Here is a 19556-nt window from a genome sequence, read left to right on the forward strand (position 1 = left end):
TACTTGAACTTCATATAAATTAGCCAAGAGTATTTTGTGTGTGTGTGCGTGTGTGTGTGCCTGGCTAAAATTTTGAATATTGCAGTTTGAACAAATGTCTTTAAAAAACACTATCTGGTCCTTTCAAGTAAGTATCCGGCCCCTGTGTATGGGCACCACGTTTGGTGGCTCGAGTTTGGAGTGGTGGTCCAATACCCCATCAAAAAAATAATAATAATAAAGTAGCGGTCAGGAACTTGCATTCCATGGCAAAAGTGTTATGATATAGTTTCTCTCTTCACTTTGGCAAAAAAATTCAAAAGGTTTGCGTGTTGCCAGGTTTGACTGGAAGCCTCCTTTATCCCCTGTTTCTTATTTTACATTCTGGGTTTTCATCTGTTTTACCTGCAGGTTTCCAGAAAACCAACACAGAGTCGGAGGTTGTCTATTGAACCTCATGCCTCATTTTAAATCTATGTACCTGGCTTACTGTGCAAATCATCCGTCAGCTGTCAATGTGCTTACACAGCACAGGTAAGTTGTTACCATTTCCCCAAAGAAGTGGTTCCACAGTGCGATCCTTTCCTAGGACCGCTTTGTTTGGCAATCCAAGGTCTCCAGTGGAACTTCTGATCATCCCCCTTCATCACTGCAGGAATTAATCCGTCATTATACGGATTGCATATCACCTCAACAGGTAGTTTACTGAACATCTACTATGTGCACGGTCATGTACTAGCTGATGGGGCTACAGTAGTCTATAAGGAAGAGGCAGTCCCTCCCCTCCTGGAGCACAGAAGCTTGAGAGAGACACGGACATGAAATTAAATGTCATAAACATGTGGTTTTACAAAAGCGTAATTAAGAAGATGCCGTGAGACTTTGCAGTGTGGTAGCAGCTTCGTGTGGGGCGAGGGAAGGATCAAGGAAGGCTTTCCTGAAGCCTAATTCTGTTTACATTCAGTGTTTTAGCCTTCCCCTGCCCCAGCGAATGGTTTGTCTGAGTTGCTGGCAGATAGCTAGAGTGCCTGGGTTCATCTCTTTGTCACTTTCCCTTTGGCTGGTGGGGGAAGTTTCCAGCAGTGCTGTGGCTCAAAGGCAGATACTCGTGAACATGGAAAGGTGGAAGGAAACTAGTAGTGTGAACTGTCTGGCAAGCACTTTAAGCAATGGGCTGTGATAACTGTGCATGGAAATTTTTTCCGATTCTTGGGGAACAACAAAACGGTATCTCCTTTAAGAGTCCCTGCAAGGGTCCAAGACAGGTTCGTATCTCTCCCACCCTTCGTTACCGCCTGGTTGCCCATCCCTGACGCATTCACTGATGCATTCATCTGGGCCAGAACCCCAGGTGATAGGCTTCAAGATGCAGTTTTTTTTTTTAAATGATTTTGGTGTTTTTTTTTTAAAGATTTTATTTATTTATTTGACAGACAGAGATCACACATAGGCAGAGAGGCAGGCAGAGAGAGAGAGGAGGAAGCAGCCTCCCTGCCGAGCAGAGAGCCTGATGCGGTACTCAATCCCAGGACCCTGGGATCATGACCTGAGCTGAGACTCAGAGCTTTATTGACTTAGGCCCCTGAGTGGCTCAGTCGGCTAAGGATCTGCCTTTCCCTCAGGTCATGATTCCAGGGTCCTGGGATCGAGCCCCGCATCGGGCTCCCTGCTCAGCGGGGAGTCTGCTTCTCCCTCTGCCCCTCCCCCTTGCTCATGCACTTTCTGTCTCCCTCAAATAAATAAACAAATCTTTTAAAAAGGAGCTTTATTGACTTTATAGAACCATTAAGTTAAGGACATTTTAAAGGTAGAATTCAGTGGGTCCCGCTTGAAGGTCCATTTTATTCCCCTGATCGAAGTCATGAATTTTTGTGGAATAGCAAATACGGGAGTTGGAATTTAAGGAAAGAGAGGCCATGGTTCTGAGTTACTTAGGCAAGTGGCTCAACTCCTTAGAGCTAATGTTGGCTAATAATAACACTGACAGCATTCCAGGCACATGACCTAAGAGCCTATGAGGGAATTACTATTGCCACCATCCCTGCTTTACAGATAAGACATTGGAAGGTCCGGTAGTCTGCCAGAGAGCTCATAGCTCTTAAGTGGTTGAGCCACAATTAGCATCCGGGTCTGTCAGCCTTCTAAAAACAGTATTTTTATTAAGATCTCTGTTTTACCTGCAAAGCATAATTTAAATGCAAATTTAAAGAATTAATAAAATGCACACCCATGAACACACACCACCCAGCTTAGGAAGGAAAACATTACCAAAAAGGCGAAAGAAAGCATCACCATTTCCTTTTTTATCTACCAGCCTTATTGAATTCTACTCCGCATACCGCACGATTCACCCGTTTGAGGCACACAGTTGAATTATTTTGAGTATATTCAGAGCTGTGTGTCCATCACCACAATCAGTTGGAGAACATTTTCCTCACTCCCCCAACAAGCCCGTGCTCATTAGCAGGCACCCTCCATTGCCAGGCCAAGGCAACCACGGAAGACCTTTAAGTCGCCTGGCTTTGCTCCTTCCGGACATTTCATTTAAGGGGAGTCACACAGCATTAGGGCCTTTTGTGTTTGGCTCTCTTCACTTGTCATGTTTCCAAGCTGCATCCATGTTGTAGCACTTACTAGTACCTCGTTTTTTATTTTTTAAAAATTTTTATTTATATGAGAGAGTGAGAGAGAGCGCATGTGCGGGGCGGGGGTGCAAAGGAAGACAGAAGCCGCACTGAGCAGGGAGCCCTATGCGGAGCTCGATCCCAGCACTGTGGGATCATGACCTGAGGGAAAGGCAGATCCTTAGCCGACTGAGCCACTCAGGCGCTCCTAGTACCTCACTTTTAAAAAAAATCACCACAGGAGATTCCATTATTTAAATTCTGCATACCGTTCTTCCATTCACCAGTTTGCAGACATACAGACTGTAAATAATCCGCTGCTCTGTGTGGACATATGTTTTCATTTCGCTTGGATGGATTCCTAGGAGTGACATGGCAAGGTCATAGGATAACTCTTCTGTTTTCACCTTCAGAGTGACTGTCAAGACTGTTTTCCAAAATGGCTGCACCAGGTGGTGTTCCCGCCACCAGTGTACAAGGGCCCCATTTTCTCCACATCCCCACCATTTGTTATTATCAGTCCGTTTGATTATAGCCATCCTTATGGGTGTAAAGTGATCTCTCACTGTGATTTGATTTGCAATTCCCTAATGAATAGTGATGGTAAGTGTTTTTCATGGACTTATTGGCCATTTGTACATCTTCACTGGGGGAAACGTCTGTTTGGCTCCTTCCCCTATTTTAAAATTGGATTATTTGTTTTATTGTTGAGAAATTATCTACATACCATAAATTCACCATTTTTTTTTAAAGATTTTATTTATTTATTTGACAGAGAGAGATCACAAGTAGACGGAGAGGAAGGCAGAGAGAGAGAGAGAGAGGGAAGCAGGCTTCTTGCTGAGCAGAGAGCCCGATGTGGGACTCGATCCCAGGACCCTGAGATCATGACCTGAGCCGAAGGCAGCAGCTTAACCCACTGAGCCACCCAGGCGCCCAAATTCACCATTTTTAAAGATTTATTTATCTACTTTAAAGAGAGGGTGAGAGCACATGGGTGCACGCACGAGCTGGGGAGAGGGGCAGAGGAAAAGGGAGAGAAATCCTAAAGCAGACTCCCCGCTGAGTGTAGAGCCCCACTTGGGACTCAGTCCCAGGACCCTGAGATCATGACCTCAGCCAAAATAAGAGCTGACTCAGCCACCCAGGCAGCCCATAAAGTCACCCATTTTAAAGTGTATAATTGAGTGGCGGTTAATATATTGGCCAGGTTGGGCAACCATCACCACCATCTAGTTTCAAAACATTTTCATCTCCCCCAAGCAACCTTCTAGGCAGTAACAGTCACTCCCCTTCTTTCCAGTGGCTAATGATGTTGAACATGGTTGCATGTGCTTGTTGGCTATTATAATAATCTTATTTGAAAATATGTGTTTAAATCTTTTGCCCAATGTTTAGTTGGGATTTTCATCTTTTCATTGTTGAGTTGCAACTCTTCTTTATATAGTCTTCTTTACATTCCTCTTACACATGATTTGCAAAAACTTTCTCCCACTTTATGAGTTGTCTTTTCACTTTTTTTTTAAAAAGATTTTATTTACTTATTTGACAGACAGAGATCACAAGCAGGCAGAGAGGCAGGCAGAGAGGTGGGGGGGAAGCAGGCTCCCTGCCAAGCAGGGAGCCTGACGCGGGGCTCAATCCCAGGACTCTAGGATCACGACCTGAGCCGAAGGCAGAGGCCCTAACCCACTGAGCCACCCAGGCACCCCTGTCTTTTCACTTTTTTGATGGTGTCCTTTGAAGCACAGAAGTCTTAATTCACGTTTAATTTTGATGATGTCCAATATATCTGTTTTCTGCTGTTGCTTGTGCTTTTGATGTTATAGCTAAAAAACTGTTACTAATCCAGGTCATGAGGATTTGTGCCTATTTAAAAATTTATACTGTTATCTTACTTACATTTAGCTCTTTAATCTATTTTTGAGTTAATTTTTGCATACGGTATGAGGTAGGGGTCCAACTTCATTCTTTTGCACATGTCTAATGTCCCAGCACCCTTTGTTGATTTCTAGCTTTACAAATTTGTTAAATTGTTTTATATCTCAGAATTGGATCTATCTTGGTGAATGTTCCATGTGAACTTGAGAAGAATATATATTTTGCTGTGGTTAGATGAAGTATTCTGTAAATGTAAATTAGATTTCGAGATTGACAGTGCTGTCTGGTTCAGCTGTATCTTTACTAATTTTATGTTTAAAGTGGTTATTGATATAGTTGGATTCATGTTTACCATGTTTATAACTGTTTTGTTTTCACTGTACTTGTTCTTTGTTTCTTTACTACCCCCCTTTCACTGACTTCTCTGGTTTTAGTTAAATATTTTATATGATTTCATTTTATCTTCTCTCCTAGCATATTATACTTCTGGAAAAACTTTAGTGGGTTCCCTAGAGTTTATAATAACCATTTATAACTAATCTAACAGCACTTTTACGTTAACACTTTCATTCCATAGGTAGCCTAGGTACCTTATAACAGAGTATTCTCAATTCCCCCTAACCTCTTAGAACATTGTTCTCATTCATTTAATTTATCCATAAGGTAAAATAACCCGATATATTGTCTATTACTTTGAACAGTTATCTCTTAGATCCATTAAGACTCAGAAAAAAGAAAGGTTTTCTTTCACTTGTGTGTAGTATTCTCTGACACTCTTCCTTTTTTATGTAGAACTAAGTTTCCTTTTCTCTGAAGAACTTCTTTTAACAATTTTTGCAAAGGTGGTCTACTAGTGAAAATTTCCCTCAGTTTTTGTTTGCCTGAGGAAGTATTATTTCTCCCTCTGCTGTTTTTTTCTTTTAAGTAGGCTCCACTCTGGGCATGAAGCCCAGTGTGGGGCTTCAACTCATGACCCTGAGATCAAGACCCAAGCTGAGATCAAGAGTCAGACTCATAACCCACTGAACCACCCAGGTGCCCCTCTCCTCCACTTTAGAAGAATTTTTCCCTTTTACTTTTATTGTGGCAAAAAATATAAATAGCATGAGATCTACCCTCCTAAACAAGTTTTAAGTGTAAGAAAAGTACGCAAGGGGATTTTTCTCCGATTTTCACCAGGAGAACTTGAGTGGGCTTGTGGATGCAAAACCCATAAAAGTATTGGGATCCCAAGACTGGGTCATTGGGAGTTTTTAACTGTCTAGCTAGTCCACACTTAAACTCTTTTTTTTTTTTTTTAAAGATTTTATTTATTTATTTGACAGAGAGAGATCACAAGTAGGCAGAGAGGCAGGCAGAGAGAGGAGGAAGCAGGCTTCCCACTGAGCAGAGAGCCCGATGCGGGGCTCCATCCCAGGACCCTGAGATCATGACCTGAGCCGAAGGCAGAGGCTTTAACCCACTGAGCCACCCAGGCGCCCCACACTTAAACTCTTAAAATTCATCAAAATTAGCATTTGAGTGTTGCTACTAGTTACTGGCTCCAGTGGCTTCTCTTTCAAGGAAGCGGATCTCTGTTTTAATTCTCAATATTTACTGGTCCTTCCAGATTTGGGGGGGGGGCATGGTTTTCCCTGTGATCTCAATTCCCAGTGGATCTAAGAAAAGTCATTGATTTTCAGATAGTTCAGTGTTTTTTCTTGTGAGAATAGTAATGATGCCCTCCAAACTCTTTACATGTTAGAGCTGAAACCAGAAGTCTTTCAATGATTTTTTTTAATTCTTTTTTTGGCAGTTACAATGAGACTTTCCATATATGTATGTGTGTGTGTGTGTGTGTGTGCTTATGTGTGTATGTGTGTGTGTATGTATATATATAATTATACACACACACATATATATAAAATATATGGAAGATATATATATATATATATATCTTATCAGCCTCTCCTTTATATTCACACTAACTTAATTCTAGTGAGATATACTTAATGTTACTGCTAGTGTAGCTTTGTATCCTCTTCCCTTTTTGGGGCTACTATTATATGTATTACATCTCTATGCTACAAACCCAGTAATGTTGCTATAAATATTATTTTATGTAATTTTATGTGTATTAATGAAACAGAGAGGAAAGGAGAACAAGGACATGTTTAGAACATGTGTTCCGTTAACATTCTTATTTACTATGTGTTTATCTTTCTTTTTTTTTTAAAGATTTTTATTTATTTATTTGACAGAGAGAGATCACAAGTAGGCAGAGAGGCAGGCAGAGAGGGGGGAAGCAGGCTTCCTGCTGAGCAGAGAGCCCGTTGGGGGGCTCTATCCCAGGTCCCTGAGATCATGACCTGAGCTGAAGGCAGAAGCTTAACCCACTGAGGCACCCAGGCACCCCTATCTTTATTTCTTCCTGAGGATTTGAGTTACTCTCTGATATCATATCTTTCCTCCAATAGAGCTTTCCACCCACCTCCACTGTGCTATGGTTGTGAAATATATCACATTTCTATATGTTACAGGCTCCACAATATGGGTATATAATATTGCTTTATACGTTTGTTTTTATATTAGTTAAGACAAAAAGGAGAAATAGGTATTTGTACTGTCTTTCATAATTGCATGATTACCTTTGCTGGTGCTCTGTTTTCTATGTGGTTTTGAATTTACATCTGGATTAACTTGATTTTATCATCTAATTTTCATATTTCTTGTAAGGTGGGTCTTCTAGCAAAGAATTCTCTGTTTTTGTTTATTGGGGAAAGTTTTCTTCCCACCTACATTTTTGAAAGACAGTTTGGATGAATATAGAATTCTTGGTGGGCAGTTTTGTTTCTTTACCTTGAATATGTCATTTCACTACCTCTGCGCCCTTATTAACTCTGAGGAGAAATTAGCTGTTATAATCTTCCTCAGGTTCCCTAGCCCACGATGAGCTGTTTTTCTCATTCTCATTTTCAGATTTTCTTTTTGTTTTTGTCTCTCAGCATCTTTACTATAATTTGTACATGGATCTTTTTGTATCTTTCCTACCTGGAATTCATTGAGCTTTTTGGTTATGTACATTAACATTTTCCTCAAGTTTAGGAAGTTTTCAGTCTGAAATGGATTCATTTTTCTTTATTCATCTCTCTCCCTACCCTCTGTTTTCTCAGATTACATTAGCTCTATGACTCTATCATTAAAGTCACTGGACTTTCACACCTACTCTTGAGCATCTCCAGCAAATTTTAAAATTTCAGTTATTGTACTTTTTAACCCTGGAATTTCCATTTGGCTCTTTTTTTCCCCTGTAATTTCTCTACTAATACTCCCTGCTGAGCAGAGAGCCTGATTCGGGGCTCGATCCCAGGACCCTGAGATCATGACCTGAGCCCAAGGCAGAGGCTTAGCTGACTGAGCCACCCAGGCGCCCTTCCTTTTGTTCTTAAAATGCATTTATAATGACTACTTTGAAGTCTTTGTTGGATCTGACCATTTGTCACTCTCGCAGACAACTTCTTTGGTCTCTTCTTATCTCCTGTATATGGGTCATACACTCCTGTTTCTTGGCGTGTGACATATTTTTGTTGTTGTTTTGAAAACTAGACAACTTCATGCAATTTCAGGTTTAGCAACTCTGGATACTGATTCCTTTCTCCCCTCCTGGGGGTGTGTTTTTCTTGTCGTTCGCTTGTTTAGTGACTTGATGGCCTCTTTCAGTGAGGTCTGTTTTACCCCCCGTGTGCACCTCTGATGTCACTCCTCGGAGGGCCCGGCCTTGGTCACTGCACCCAGTCACCCTGGAAGGATGGTGGTTTTGTTAGCAGGCTTCTCTTTGCCCACGCTTCCCCGATGTTCCTGCTGAGCTGTCTGCGCCAATTCCGCGTACCCTCCCACTGCCGGCTCCAATAATTTCCAGCTGATTGCGCTCATGTTTCTGACCATTCCCGAGGGGCATAAATGATCTGTCATCTGACCCAATGACGTTCGGGCAGGGGTAGGTTTTTTTTTTTTTTTTTAAGATTTTATTTATTTGACAGAGAGAGACACGGTAAGAGAGGGAACACAAGCAGGGGGAGTGGGAGAGGGAGAAGCAGGCTCCCCCATGAGCAGGGAGCCCGATGCGGGGCTCGATCCCAGGACCTGCTGAAGGCAGACGCTTAATGACTGAGCCACCCAGGCGTCCCTGGGCAGGGGTAGTTTTTGAGACCCATCTTCGATGTTTGTTTTGACCCTTCTTGGCTGTCTCTTTGGGTCTCTCTCGCGACCTAACTGGCCCAGGGTTTAGATTCCTGCTCTTAATTAAGAAGAGCTGCCAGCAACCTCTCATTTGCTCACCACCAAAATCTTCCTTGTTCTTGCAAGAGCCTTTAGGCTTGGGTTTCCCCCACATTTTTTTTCTTTTTTCCTTTTTTTTTTTTTTTTTAAATAGGCTCTACCCCCAATGTGGGTCTCAAGCTCATGACCCGCCCCCCACCCCATCAAGAGTCACATGATCTACCCACGGAGCCAGCCAGGTGTCCCTCCCCACACTCTTTCTCAACTAAAACCAGTTCCTCTGGGGGAGAGCTTCAGAACTCTCTGGTCCTATAGGCTGCCTTCCTCCCTGGGCAAAATCTTTGTGCCACTGGCCTCTGGTCTTCTCTGCTTGCCTCTCGTAGCACAGAAGCTCTGCCCAACAAGTGAGTGGGGGTGAGAGTGTTGGGCCCCAGTGTTTCCAGACTGCCTGGGGTTGAGCCTCCTCCCTATGTGTGTGTGGGGGGTTGGGGTGCTGAGTAGAGAAGGGAGCCTCTGACCTCTCAGCCACACTGGCCAGGAATTGGCTTCTTCAGGTGTAGGAATTAAATGAGATAATGTGTACAGAGGAACCAGCAGCTAGCACAAGGTAGTTGTTACGACTCCTTATTTCTACCTTTATTCATGGGCTTCTGTCTCCTGGTTGCTCTTTAGGAGAAAGGTATGCGGTATTTCCAGCAGACAAAAAACAGATAAAATCAAGTCCACCCAGGTGGTCACCAGTCAGCGTAAGAAACAAAGTCTGCTGAGTTGGAGACCTGTGTGTGCTCTCTCCTAGTTCCTGCTCCTCCCTTCTGTGCCACAGGGAACCGCAGTCCTGAATTTGGTTTTATCATTTCTAGGAATCTTTTCATACTTTACTACTTATCTTCAGTAAAAAAGCAGAAAAGATCCAGAAGCATTCTTCCTGTGGTGGATACGTAAACATCCTGTGTGTATAAAAGCAAATTTCTTAATAACAATATAAATAAATATAAATAATAAATAAAATAAATAAAAAATAAAAATAAACTCTTATCCTTCTAATCTGAGAACAACAATTCCAGAAAGAAATGGTGTGCCTCCAGGAGCAGACTCGTGTAGTGTTCAGAGAAGTTTCTGTTGTAACTCTGTGCGTCAAAACATCACTGACTACATTTACCCACATTAGGAATTTAATTTTTTTTAAAGATTTTATTTATTTATCAGAGAGGAAGAGAGAGAGAGACAGCACACAAGCAGGGAGAGAGGCAGGCAGAGGCAGAGAGAGAGAAGCAGGCTCCCTGCTGAGCAAGGAGCCTGATGCGGGACTCGATTCCAGGACCCTGGGGTCATGACCTGAGCCGAAGGCAGCGGCTTAACCCACTGAGCCACCCAGGCGTCCCAGGAATTTAATTTTATAAGTAACAGTACAGATTCCTTCAAACGTTATGATTTCAAGTTAATCTAGAGGTTCTTGACTTTGGGGGGGAGATTATCGTATCATTTATCATATTTTGGTTAGTGATGGTTTTTGAGAGTCTTACAGTATCCCTTGAAATGATGGAAGACTCATTGGAGTCCCATAGAACTGAATTTTGATCTCACCTTTAATTTGCATGTAAGGGGTAAAAATTAAATTGAAGTGCTTGGGGGTAAACCCCAGATGTGCTTCTAATATAATCTCAACTCTGTTACAGGCGTCTTGTGATTCATGCCAACTAGTAGAGGCAAGGCATAGTCGAATGAAATTTACAGAAATTTCAGTCTAAAGTCCTGTTTTATTATCTTTTTTTAAAAAGATTGATTTACTTGGAGAGAGAAAAGGTGAGGGGCAGAGGGAGTGAGAGAGAGAGAGAGAGAAACAGAAACTTTAGCACTCACTGCTGAGTGTGAAGCCCAATGTGGGCCTCCATCTCATGACCCTGAGATCATGACCTGAGCCGAAATCAAGTCGGACACTTAACCGACTGAGCCCCCCAGGCACCCCTAGATTCCCGTTTTTGATGAAGGTGTCAGCTGAAACAAGGACATGGGTGGATTTCTGTTCTTTCCCGGCCGAATCTGTTGGTGATTAGACACTGGAAAATCACTCCCGGCAGAGCAGGCCAGTCAGTTGAACTTCTCCCATGCAGCCTGCAGGTGGCAGTATCATACCAGCGATGCGCCTGCCATTTGGCCAAGGACTACGGCTTTAAAATTCATGGCGTGTGTTGGCACCTTGTTAAAAATGCAGTAACATATTATCTGACTATGGGTATAGAAGCAGACCCCAACTTTGATGTGTCCCCATATTTACATATATTTGAATGACGGCCCCAGTCTTTTGTTATCCCCTGGCTGAGGTCTTTTGGGATTTCCCCTCTCTCTCCCCTTCAGGCTTCTTACTGTAGCTCTTGTTTCTTCCTGGGAATAAGCTCTCCCTTACAAAAATACCCACTTCTCTCCCGTGCTTTGGTGTGGCTCCCCTCCTTTTCATGAGGGAAAGGGACCCGGATTGAAAGAGAGAGCGAGAGAGGGGAGAGTGAGCCCTCAAACGGTCTGAACTGTACTTCTGTCTCCATTGCAATGACAGACACCACTGTGTCACCACTGTGCCCTTTTCCTCTTGTTAGCTGTCACTCTGTTTACCCTGTTGTTAGCAATGAAGACTTCGAGAAAAACCCAGAGTTGTGTTATGTAACTTGCTTCGGGGACGAGGTGCCTAGGGAACATTCTGAGACTGGGTTCGGTTCTGTCTGTGCCTTTGAGGAACCAGGGAAGGGAGCGAGTGAGACCAATCACAAATAAAAAGTGGTGGGAATGAAAAAGAGTCTCTTCGCAGGGAGCAGGGACTAGATGAGTGAAAAAGCTCCTCGGGCCTCACTTCCCCATTTCCAGTGATTTCCATGAAAGGGGGGTGAGCAGGAGGGTGTGTGTGTGTTGTGGGGGGAATATCTGATCCTTTTCCAGCTGTTCTCATCATTCAGAGTAGAAATCTAGGCAGAGGTTCCACAGAAACACTCTTATATGATATGGTTATGAGCTCTGTAGAGATATCAGAAGGTAAGATAGTTTTCTGGGGCCTTCCAGCCCAAGCCAGAGCATCCCAGAGCCCCATGCACCCTGCGTTCTGTGAGATCAAGGTTTTGTTGAGTCTAAGACAACACTGATACATTGACAACTGCTTCTCTTGTCTCACATCACTCGTACAGAACATGTGAAGCTTGAAAAACAAGCCTCAACCCATTGACATTTCCAACAGGCTGTATAGAACTAAAAACCATGTTTAGCTTGTTCTTTGGTACAATATAAATTTGAGTCTTACATTTATGTATAATGACATTAATTTGTGGATTAAGTTTATTTGGCTTAGTAAAATGCGTCTTGCAGGATCTAGTTATTGTAATGGGCAGCAGCTTTTTTAGACAGTTTTATTCTTTTGTTGCACAGTAAAATGTTTATTTCCTCCCAGTAGCCGATGAACTCATGTTAAATTGAGTTAAGTAAAAAAACCTCTTTCATAATATTCAGCAAGCCTAAAAGTTAAAATGCTGCATGGAAAGTAATAACAAAGTACATGTTAGTATTTGCTTTTAATTGTCACGAGCCTTTTATCAATTAGAGGAGAACATTGAGGACGGGGGACTGATTTAGTCATGAAAAGAAAAAATAAGACTTGTTTACCAAATTGAAAAGAAATTAGGAAAGTGATTTTCTCTAAATTACATTTCTACTCAAATGCACTCTCCAAATTCGAGTTATTTTCCTAATTATATTTTATATGCAATGAATTTTTAAACCTCTTTGTGCACTTTATGCTCCTGGTTGGAAATTTAACATCAATTGAGTTTCCATTAAGCTGGAAATCACAGCTTAATGGTAGTTTCTAAAGATGTGATTTTAGCAAGGTATTTGCCTTGGCACAGTAATATAGTAATACAAATGCATTTACAAACTACTTTAAAGTTTACAAAATACTTTTCTAACACAGGGGCATGTGGTGTCATGGAAAGACCGGAGGGTTTGACTTCAGACCGGGGCTTGAACCCCAACTCAGCCATTTACTTCCGATTACTCACTCTTCCTGAGTCTCAGGTTTTTCTTCTGTAAAATGAGGATAACACCTGGGTTGAAGGGCCGTTGCGCATATTAAAGAGGATTAAATGCACCGGAAAACCTCACCCTCACCCTGAAACAGACCCCAATGGTGAATTTCAGAATCTTAGTGGGAAGTGGGTTTAATTTCTGTTTTACAGATGAGTCAGCTGACGCCAGGTAACTAACATGATCCAGGGTCACCAGCCCTGATTTATGACTCCAGGTCCAGGGCACTCCATCCTCCCAGGGTATCCCTGTTACTTCAGAGCTGTTAGTAAGTGATTGTTGGGTGAGCAGAGTGGCTCACGGCAGGAGCCCCAGTGCTAGGCTGAGTAAAGTTTTACTGAATGGAGTTGAGGTGAATCGGACAACATTTGGATTAATGAAACTGATTTCTCTTTGGTTTTACATTGTGCGAAACACAGGAAAATAGTGTTTGGTTGCTAATTCTGTACTTGGGACATGAAGCAGTTAACGAGACCATGGTCATTCTTTTGCTAGTGATGATCTGGAACAGTTCATGGAAAGTCAAGGTGCATCCAGCCCAGGGATCCTCATTTTAACGACCAGCCTCAGCAAACCGTTCATGCGACTGGAAAAGTACGTTACTCTCTTGCAGGAGTTGGAACGGCACATGGAGGTAAGGGAAGGCAAGTTATGGGCCTCTGCTCTGAAGGAAGTAGCCAGTCTCCCTCCTGCCTAACCTCACTGAGGAATTCAGGAAAAGCCTTGGTTTCCCATTTTACTTGATCCAGTCTTTCCTCCTGCTGGGCTTCTAGCTTCCCCCTTAATGCAGCGAAATAACTCCAAAGGTTTTCTTACTTTTACTTCTTTATTTTTTCCACCTTTATTCGGGTATAAATAAAAACCGTGTATGTGTAGGTTGTACAATGTGGTTTTTTTTTTAAATTTAATTTTATTTATTTATTTGACAGAGAGAGAGATCACAAGTAGGCAGAGAGGCAGGCAGAGAGAGAGGGAAGCAGGCTCCCTGTTGAGCAGAGAGCCCGATGCGGGGCTCGATCCCAGGACCCTGGGATCATGACCTGAGCTGAAGGCAGAGGATGAACCCACCGAGCCACCCAGGTGCCCCATACAATGTGGTTTTTTAAAGTGTACAGTGGGATGGCTTAATATATGTAGAGATTATGAGATAATTATCATGAGCAAGTTAATTTGCACCTCCATGACCTTACGGAGTCATTAATTTTTTTTATGATGAGAACACTTCAGATATACTATCAGTGAATTTCAAGTACAATACAGCACTATAGACTAGAACCACTGTGCTGCATGTTAGATCCCCAGAATTTATTCATCTTGCAACTGAAAGGTCCCTGTCCTTCCCTACTAAATGTTCACAATCATTCTCCCTCCCAGCCTCGGTGCTACTGCTTCTCTCAAGTTGACTTAGGTTTTCCTCCTCTGTAGATGGTGGTTCAGTCAAAATTGACCAAGATCGTCTGCTGTTCTGGTATATGAACCACCTGATCTGGGGAGATAAACAAAGCAAAACACCAGAAAATATAAATACCACTTTCACTATAGACAGGGATAAATATCTCGATCATTGAGCTTTCTGACTCTGGATTATGCTGGAACATTCTGGAATTTCCTTAAAGATTCATAAATGGGTCCAGGATTAGTTTATCTGTCTGTGTATCCATAGACCAGCATCAACGTTCCCTCACATTCGTGTTTATCAACTTAAGAGTTGATTGGCAACAGCTGTGGCATAGCTATAATCTTTTCTAAATATTAAGATTTGCAGTGAGGCCCGATCATGGAATACTGTTTCAGCAAGAGGCCAGATCCTTTCATTAAAAACCAAGCAACAGGGATAGCTTCTAGAATCATCCTCACGCCATCGAGCATGGGTGTTTGAGGTGTGGGTGGGAGAGGAGGGCTCTCTGAGGGAGGCTGCATTTACCCTACCTAGTTGCTCTTCCTGTGTCTGGGGGAAGGTTTTGAGGTTTTAAAGGGTTTGATTATCTTTAAAGAGAGAGGTTGCACGCTGCCGGTCTTGTCAGCATTTGTAAGGATTGAAAGCACGCACTCTGAGCAAAACCACATTCTCAGGTTATTTGACCTGCCGGAAAGCTAGAGGCAGTGGGGACCTAGTGAGTAAAGCCTGCCGGAATGAAATTTCAGTTAGGGCTTGGGAAGGTGTTGACCTCTGGATGCCTTTCCAAAAGCTAAACCAGTTTGCCGGACCGTTTGAGGTTTGCCCCTCCTTGCTTATCGCAAAAATCCAGAAACCAGTGGCCTCCGTTTCTGTTACAGCTCAATGCTGGAGTACTAATGCACCCTCAGTTTGAGGCGAAGAATCCCCGGGTGCCCCCACCCCCCCGCCCACTGCCTGGGTCCTCTGTCTTGGGCTTCCTTGAATTGGAGCCCGTCCACACGCCTGCCTCCATTTGCTGCTGGTCATCTGCCTTTGGCCGCTGTTTCCCACCATCAGCTAACCCGCAGCCTCAGCACCGGCTCGCCATCCGGTGAGATGCTCTCTCCGGACCTGGAGCTGTCGGCTCTGTGTTTTCTTACTGAAGGCCGGTGGAGCAGCACATTTTGTCCTTCCATTATCCCAGCTGAATCCCAGAGGTTAGGTAGACATCTGGCCCCACGTCGGGTCTGCAGCCTCCCCAGAAATCTCCCCTTTCCCTTCAGGAGCAGTCCTCAAAGCCGTTCTTTTTTTTTTTTTTTTTTTTTTTTATTTTTAAATTTTATTTATTTATTTATTTGTCAGAGAGAGAGAGAGGGAGAGAGAGCAAGCACAGGCAGACAGAATGGCAGGCAGAGGCAGAGGGAGAAGCAGGCTCCCTGATGAGCGAGGAGCCCGATGTGGGACTCGATCCCAGGACGCTGGGATCATGACCTGAGCCGAAGGCAGCTGCTTAACCAACTGAGCCACCCAGGCGTCCCCTCAAAGCCGTTCTTGAACCTGCCCACTTGCCAGGGTCGTTAAGAACCACGGGACTGCGGACCATAGATAGCACAGTGGTACAGAACCTGGCATTTTGATCCCACCTGCCATGTTGAGCCTGCTGAGGGAAAGTGACGGCATTTTAGGAAGTGAGATGGGATTGATTTTTCTCTACCCGCCACTCGGTTCCCACCTCTTACCATGTATTAACAACATGGCCTGATGATGCCTCCCCTGCGCCCAACTGCTGATTAGTTATTATCTAAAGTCTCCAGAACCACATGGACGATGTCGTTGCCAAGTCCATGATGTGCCATCAGCTGTCTTTGTTTCTTGGTCACCTGGTCATTGGAGGCACTGAGATGCCAAGTGCTCAAGTGATATTTAAATTAGCCTCCAGTAAAATGGACTTCCTTCCTTTGGCTTTTATCACACGTGTAGATTCCTGTTACCATTGCCACGATGGAGATACAGGACGGTTCCATCATCCCCTCAGATTTCCTGTCTCCCGGCGGCCACACCCTCCTGCCACCCCTGACCCCTGACCACGGCTGATCTGTTCTCCTTTAATACTGATTTTACAATGTATTCCTTTACTAGGACACGCATCCGGATCACCAGGATATTCTGAAAGCAATCATAGCCTTCAAAACACTCATGGTAGGTGATGCTCTCACATTCTCATTCTCCATTTTGTATGCTTTGTTCCTAAAAAAGTGACTTGGGCGGAACGTTTCTTTCCTCATGCAAGGGTCTGTAGAGTGGAAACCATAAGCTTCAGCGACAGTATCGCAGTGATTGCTTCATTTAATTTTGTCTTCCAAAAAATCATGCTTACCTATGAAAGGTTGCCAGGCTGAGGGCATAAAGAGCTCACATTTGAAGTCTCTGCCACATTAAGCATTACTGTGTAGGTGGGGGGTTTCCTTTTGTCTCTTTGTCTTTACCCCCATGTCGTTCACCTTATGTCTGTGTAGCTTGTCATTCGCTGATCGGTGTCAGTACTGGATTCATCTATCTATGCCAAAAGGTGTGAGTTTATTCTTTGCATATGAAAAAGAAATCCTGCATCAAATCTAAAAGGAGAAAACCTACTAAGATCCAGTTGCTTTAAAGAGATTGCTATCAAAGCTACCTGTAATCTTACATCTTGAGCCTGATGGTTAATGTCTCCTTGAACCCACTGATGTAAAACCACTTGGTGGCATTTTAGGAGAAGAGATAGAGTTTACTGGGCGATTGATTGGGTTTAACTTCATTTTTTTAAAGATCTTTTTATTTGTTTGAGAGTGAGCGAGCACAGACGGGAGGGGCAGAGGGAAGACGAGAGAGAACCTCAAGCAGACTGTGCTGAGCATGAAGCCAGATGCAGGACTCGATCTCACGACCCCGAGATCATGACCTGAGCCAAAACCCAGAGCTGGATGCTTAACCAACTGTGCCACCCAGGCACCCCAAGTTGAGCTTTAGACATTTCCGTGGCATTCCAAGTGGTTGGGATCCGTGGTTAGTTAGGATTCTTGCTATAAGCTTGTGATGCGACATTCACCGTCGCCTCATTTTTATTGCTGTTGAAAGATCAGTGCCTGGCGTGTCCACAGGTAAACAGCAAGTCGAAAACCAGAATAAGGTATTAGGTTAAAATTGCTATTGTCGGGATGCCTGGGGGGCTCACTCTTAAGCGTCTGCCTTGGGGGCTCAGGTCACAATCCTGGGGTCCTGGGATCGAGCCCCACATCGGGCTCCCTGCTCAGCGGGAAGCCTGCTTCTCCCTCTTCCACTCCCCCTGCTTGTGTTTGCTTTCTTGCTGTCTCTCTCTCTGTGTCAAATAAACAAATAAAAAATCTTTTAAAAATATATTTTTAAAAATTGCTGTTGTCACAGGTCGAAAACAGTTACATGACTCAACCGAATTGAACAGCCCACTGAAACCCTTGGCATTTACTAATCTTTGTGTCCCCTTTATTTTGTCCTATGTAAAGCGAATGTAACATTCCTTTTTGAACGAATACTCTTTCTTTCTGACCATTTCCCCAGTATAGATGCTTCAGAAATGTGTGCAGAGTGAACCGATGTCTTCCAGTTTCCACGTAGCTGAAAGGGACAGCGGAGATTTTATAGAAAACACACCCCAAAAAACGATGACATTTATTTGGAAACAGTAACATAACTAACCATATGCTCATTATCATATTCAACTTGGAATGATACTCTAAGAAATAACTTCACACGTATTCATATCCCACATATTGTTTCCTGGCTTGTATTTCCAGTTTGTATGTGTAAAATTCAGTTGTATCTCTTTTTCACAGTTCTCTTAGGAATGAAAATTAACTTAGTATGTTTCCCCCGCCCCAATCTCCCGCTAGTCCCTAAAGTATAGGGCTGTGCCACAGTAAATGAGATCGCTCGTACACGAAATAAATTTATTTATTAAATTTATTTATTTATTGGTTCCTGCTACCACACTATCTTCATCTTTTGGCAAAAGTAGCTCTTCCTCACAAAACATTTGGTTAGAGAGTTAGGATAGTGGATCTTTCTGTCCAGCTGAGGAATAGGGACTCGGTGGAAATCTGAAAGTCCAAAGCTTCCTCCCACTTTGGTCTGGATTTTGGTCTGTTTCGTGGCAATTCCTGTTCCATTGTGTTCTCCTTTGGTTCCGTAGGGGCAGTGCCAAGATCTAAGAAAGAGAAAACAGCTGGAGTTGCAGATACTTTCTGAGCCTATCCAGGCCTGGGAAGGAGAGAATATTAAAACCTTGGGAAATGTGCTGTTTATGTCACAAGTAATGGTGCAGTATGGAACATGCGAGGTAAGACATTTCAAACCCCAGTGCCCTTGCTTCCATCTTTCCTTTTTCTTTTCCCCTTTGATTTGGCCTTCCATCAAGGTCAAGTGCTTGAACGTTCCAAGAAACTGAGCAGTTCTTCCTTGCCCGGCACTCTGGTAGGGGGAGAGAAGGTGTGATGATCCCTACCTTTAAGGAATGTCTTGGAAACAGGTGGGTGGGCGCTGCAGCTAGGGACCAGACCCAGGGGGTCAGCGCAGGGCGTGTGGTCTTCACGGTGCATTCCACAGACGTTCAGACGAGGGAGAGAGCGAGCAGACCTTACGGAGCTAGGACCGGAGGAGGGGGGCCATGAAGAGAAAAGGCGAGGATCCCATAGGGAGAGGCTGTTTTTGGCTCAGGAGAGAACAGGAGCGTGGCCTTGTGCCCAGGTAGGTCAGCAGCAGAGGGGGTGTGCTGGGAGAAGGAAGGAGATGGAGCAAGATGAGAGTCGGCTTTTGAGAGCCCCAGGCGTCGGGTAGTAGCCATGCAGGTCCACCCAGTGGGCCGCGGGGGCGGGGGGGGGCTGCTAGAGGGTCAAGTTGGATAGAAATGCCACGAAGGGGGTGTCGATGATACTTAATCCTGAGGGGAGGGGGCTAGCCACAGAAGGAGCAGCTGGGCTGCGAAGTGAGAAGGACCCCGGTCCACCCCGTGAAGGCGGTGGCAGGGAAAGTGAAACTGCAGGGAGCCGATCTGGGCCCCGGTTAGGAGGGCAGGTGGAGAGGGAGCAGTGACCCGTGGGCTGCAGATGACAGATGTCCTCTTAGACGCGTTCACCTGCAGGTAACCAGCCATAGGTCCCCCGGCGGGGGTGGTCTTGTAGGCGGCTGTTACAGCAGCAGAGGACGGTGGGTGGGCGGGCGGAGCCGGAGGCAGAGACTTGGATGTCCCTGACAGATGCGCCTTCCTAGGAAGCAAACACCCAGAGAGAAGCACGGGAGGCTGAAGATGGATTACGTCTTTTAGGAAGGGGGCAGAGTAGAGGAGGAAGGTTGTTTGTGTC

The 19556-nt window shown here is 44.1% G+C and overlaps 1 protein-coding gene across 9 annotated transcripts in view; it reads left to right on the top strand.

Annotated features, from left to right (window-relative positions):
* The window catches only part of ARHGEF6 (Rac/Cdc42 guanine nucleotide exchange factor 6), a 98645-nt gene that overhangs the window by 63301 nt on the left and 15788 nt on the right, over positions 1-19556 (top strand). For all 9 annotated transcript variants that reach the window (XM_047715549.1, XM_047715548.1, XM_047715547.1 and 6 more), the window contains 4 exons: positions 391-513; positions 13299-13437; positions 16321-16380; positions 18389-18535. In XM_047715549.1, coding sequence (XP_047571505.1) covers positions 391-513; positions 13299-13437; positions 16321-16380; positions 18389-18535 — 469 coding nt within the window. The remainder of the gene's footprint in view (positions 1-390; positions 514-13298; positions 13438-16320; positions 16381-18388; positions 18536-19556) is intronic.

This window comes from Lutra lutra, chromosome X (genome assembly GCF_902655055.1).
Source record: "Lutra lutra chromosome X, mLutLut1.2, whole genome shotgun sequence".
NCBI lineage: Eukaryota > Metazoa > Chordata > Mammalia > Carnivora > Mustelidae > Lutra > Lutra lutra.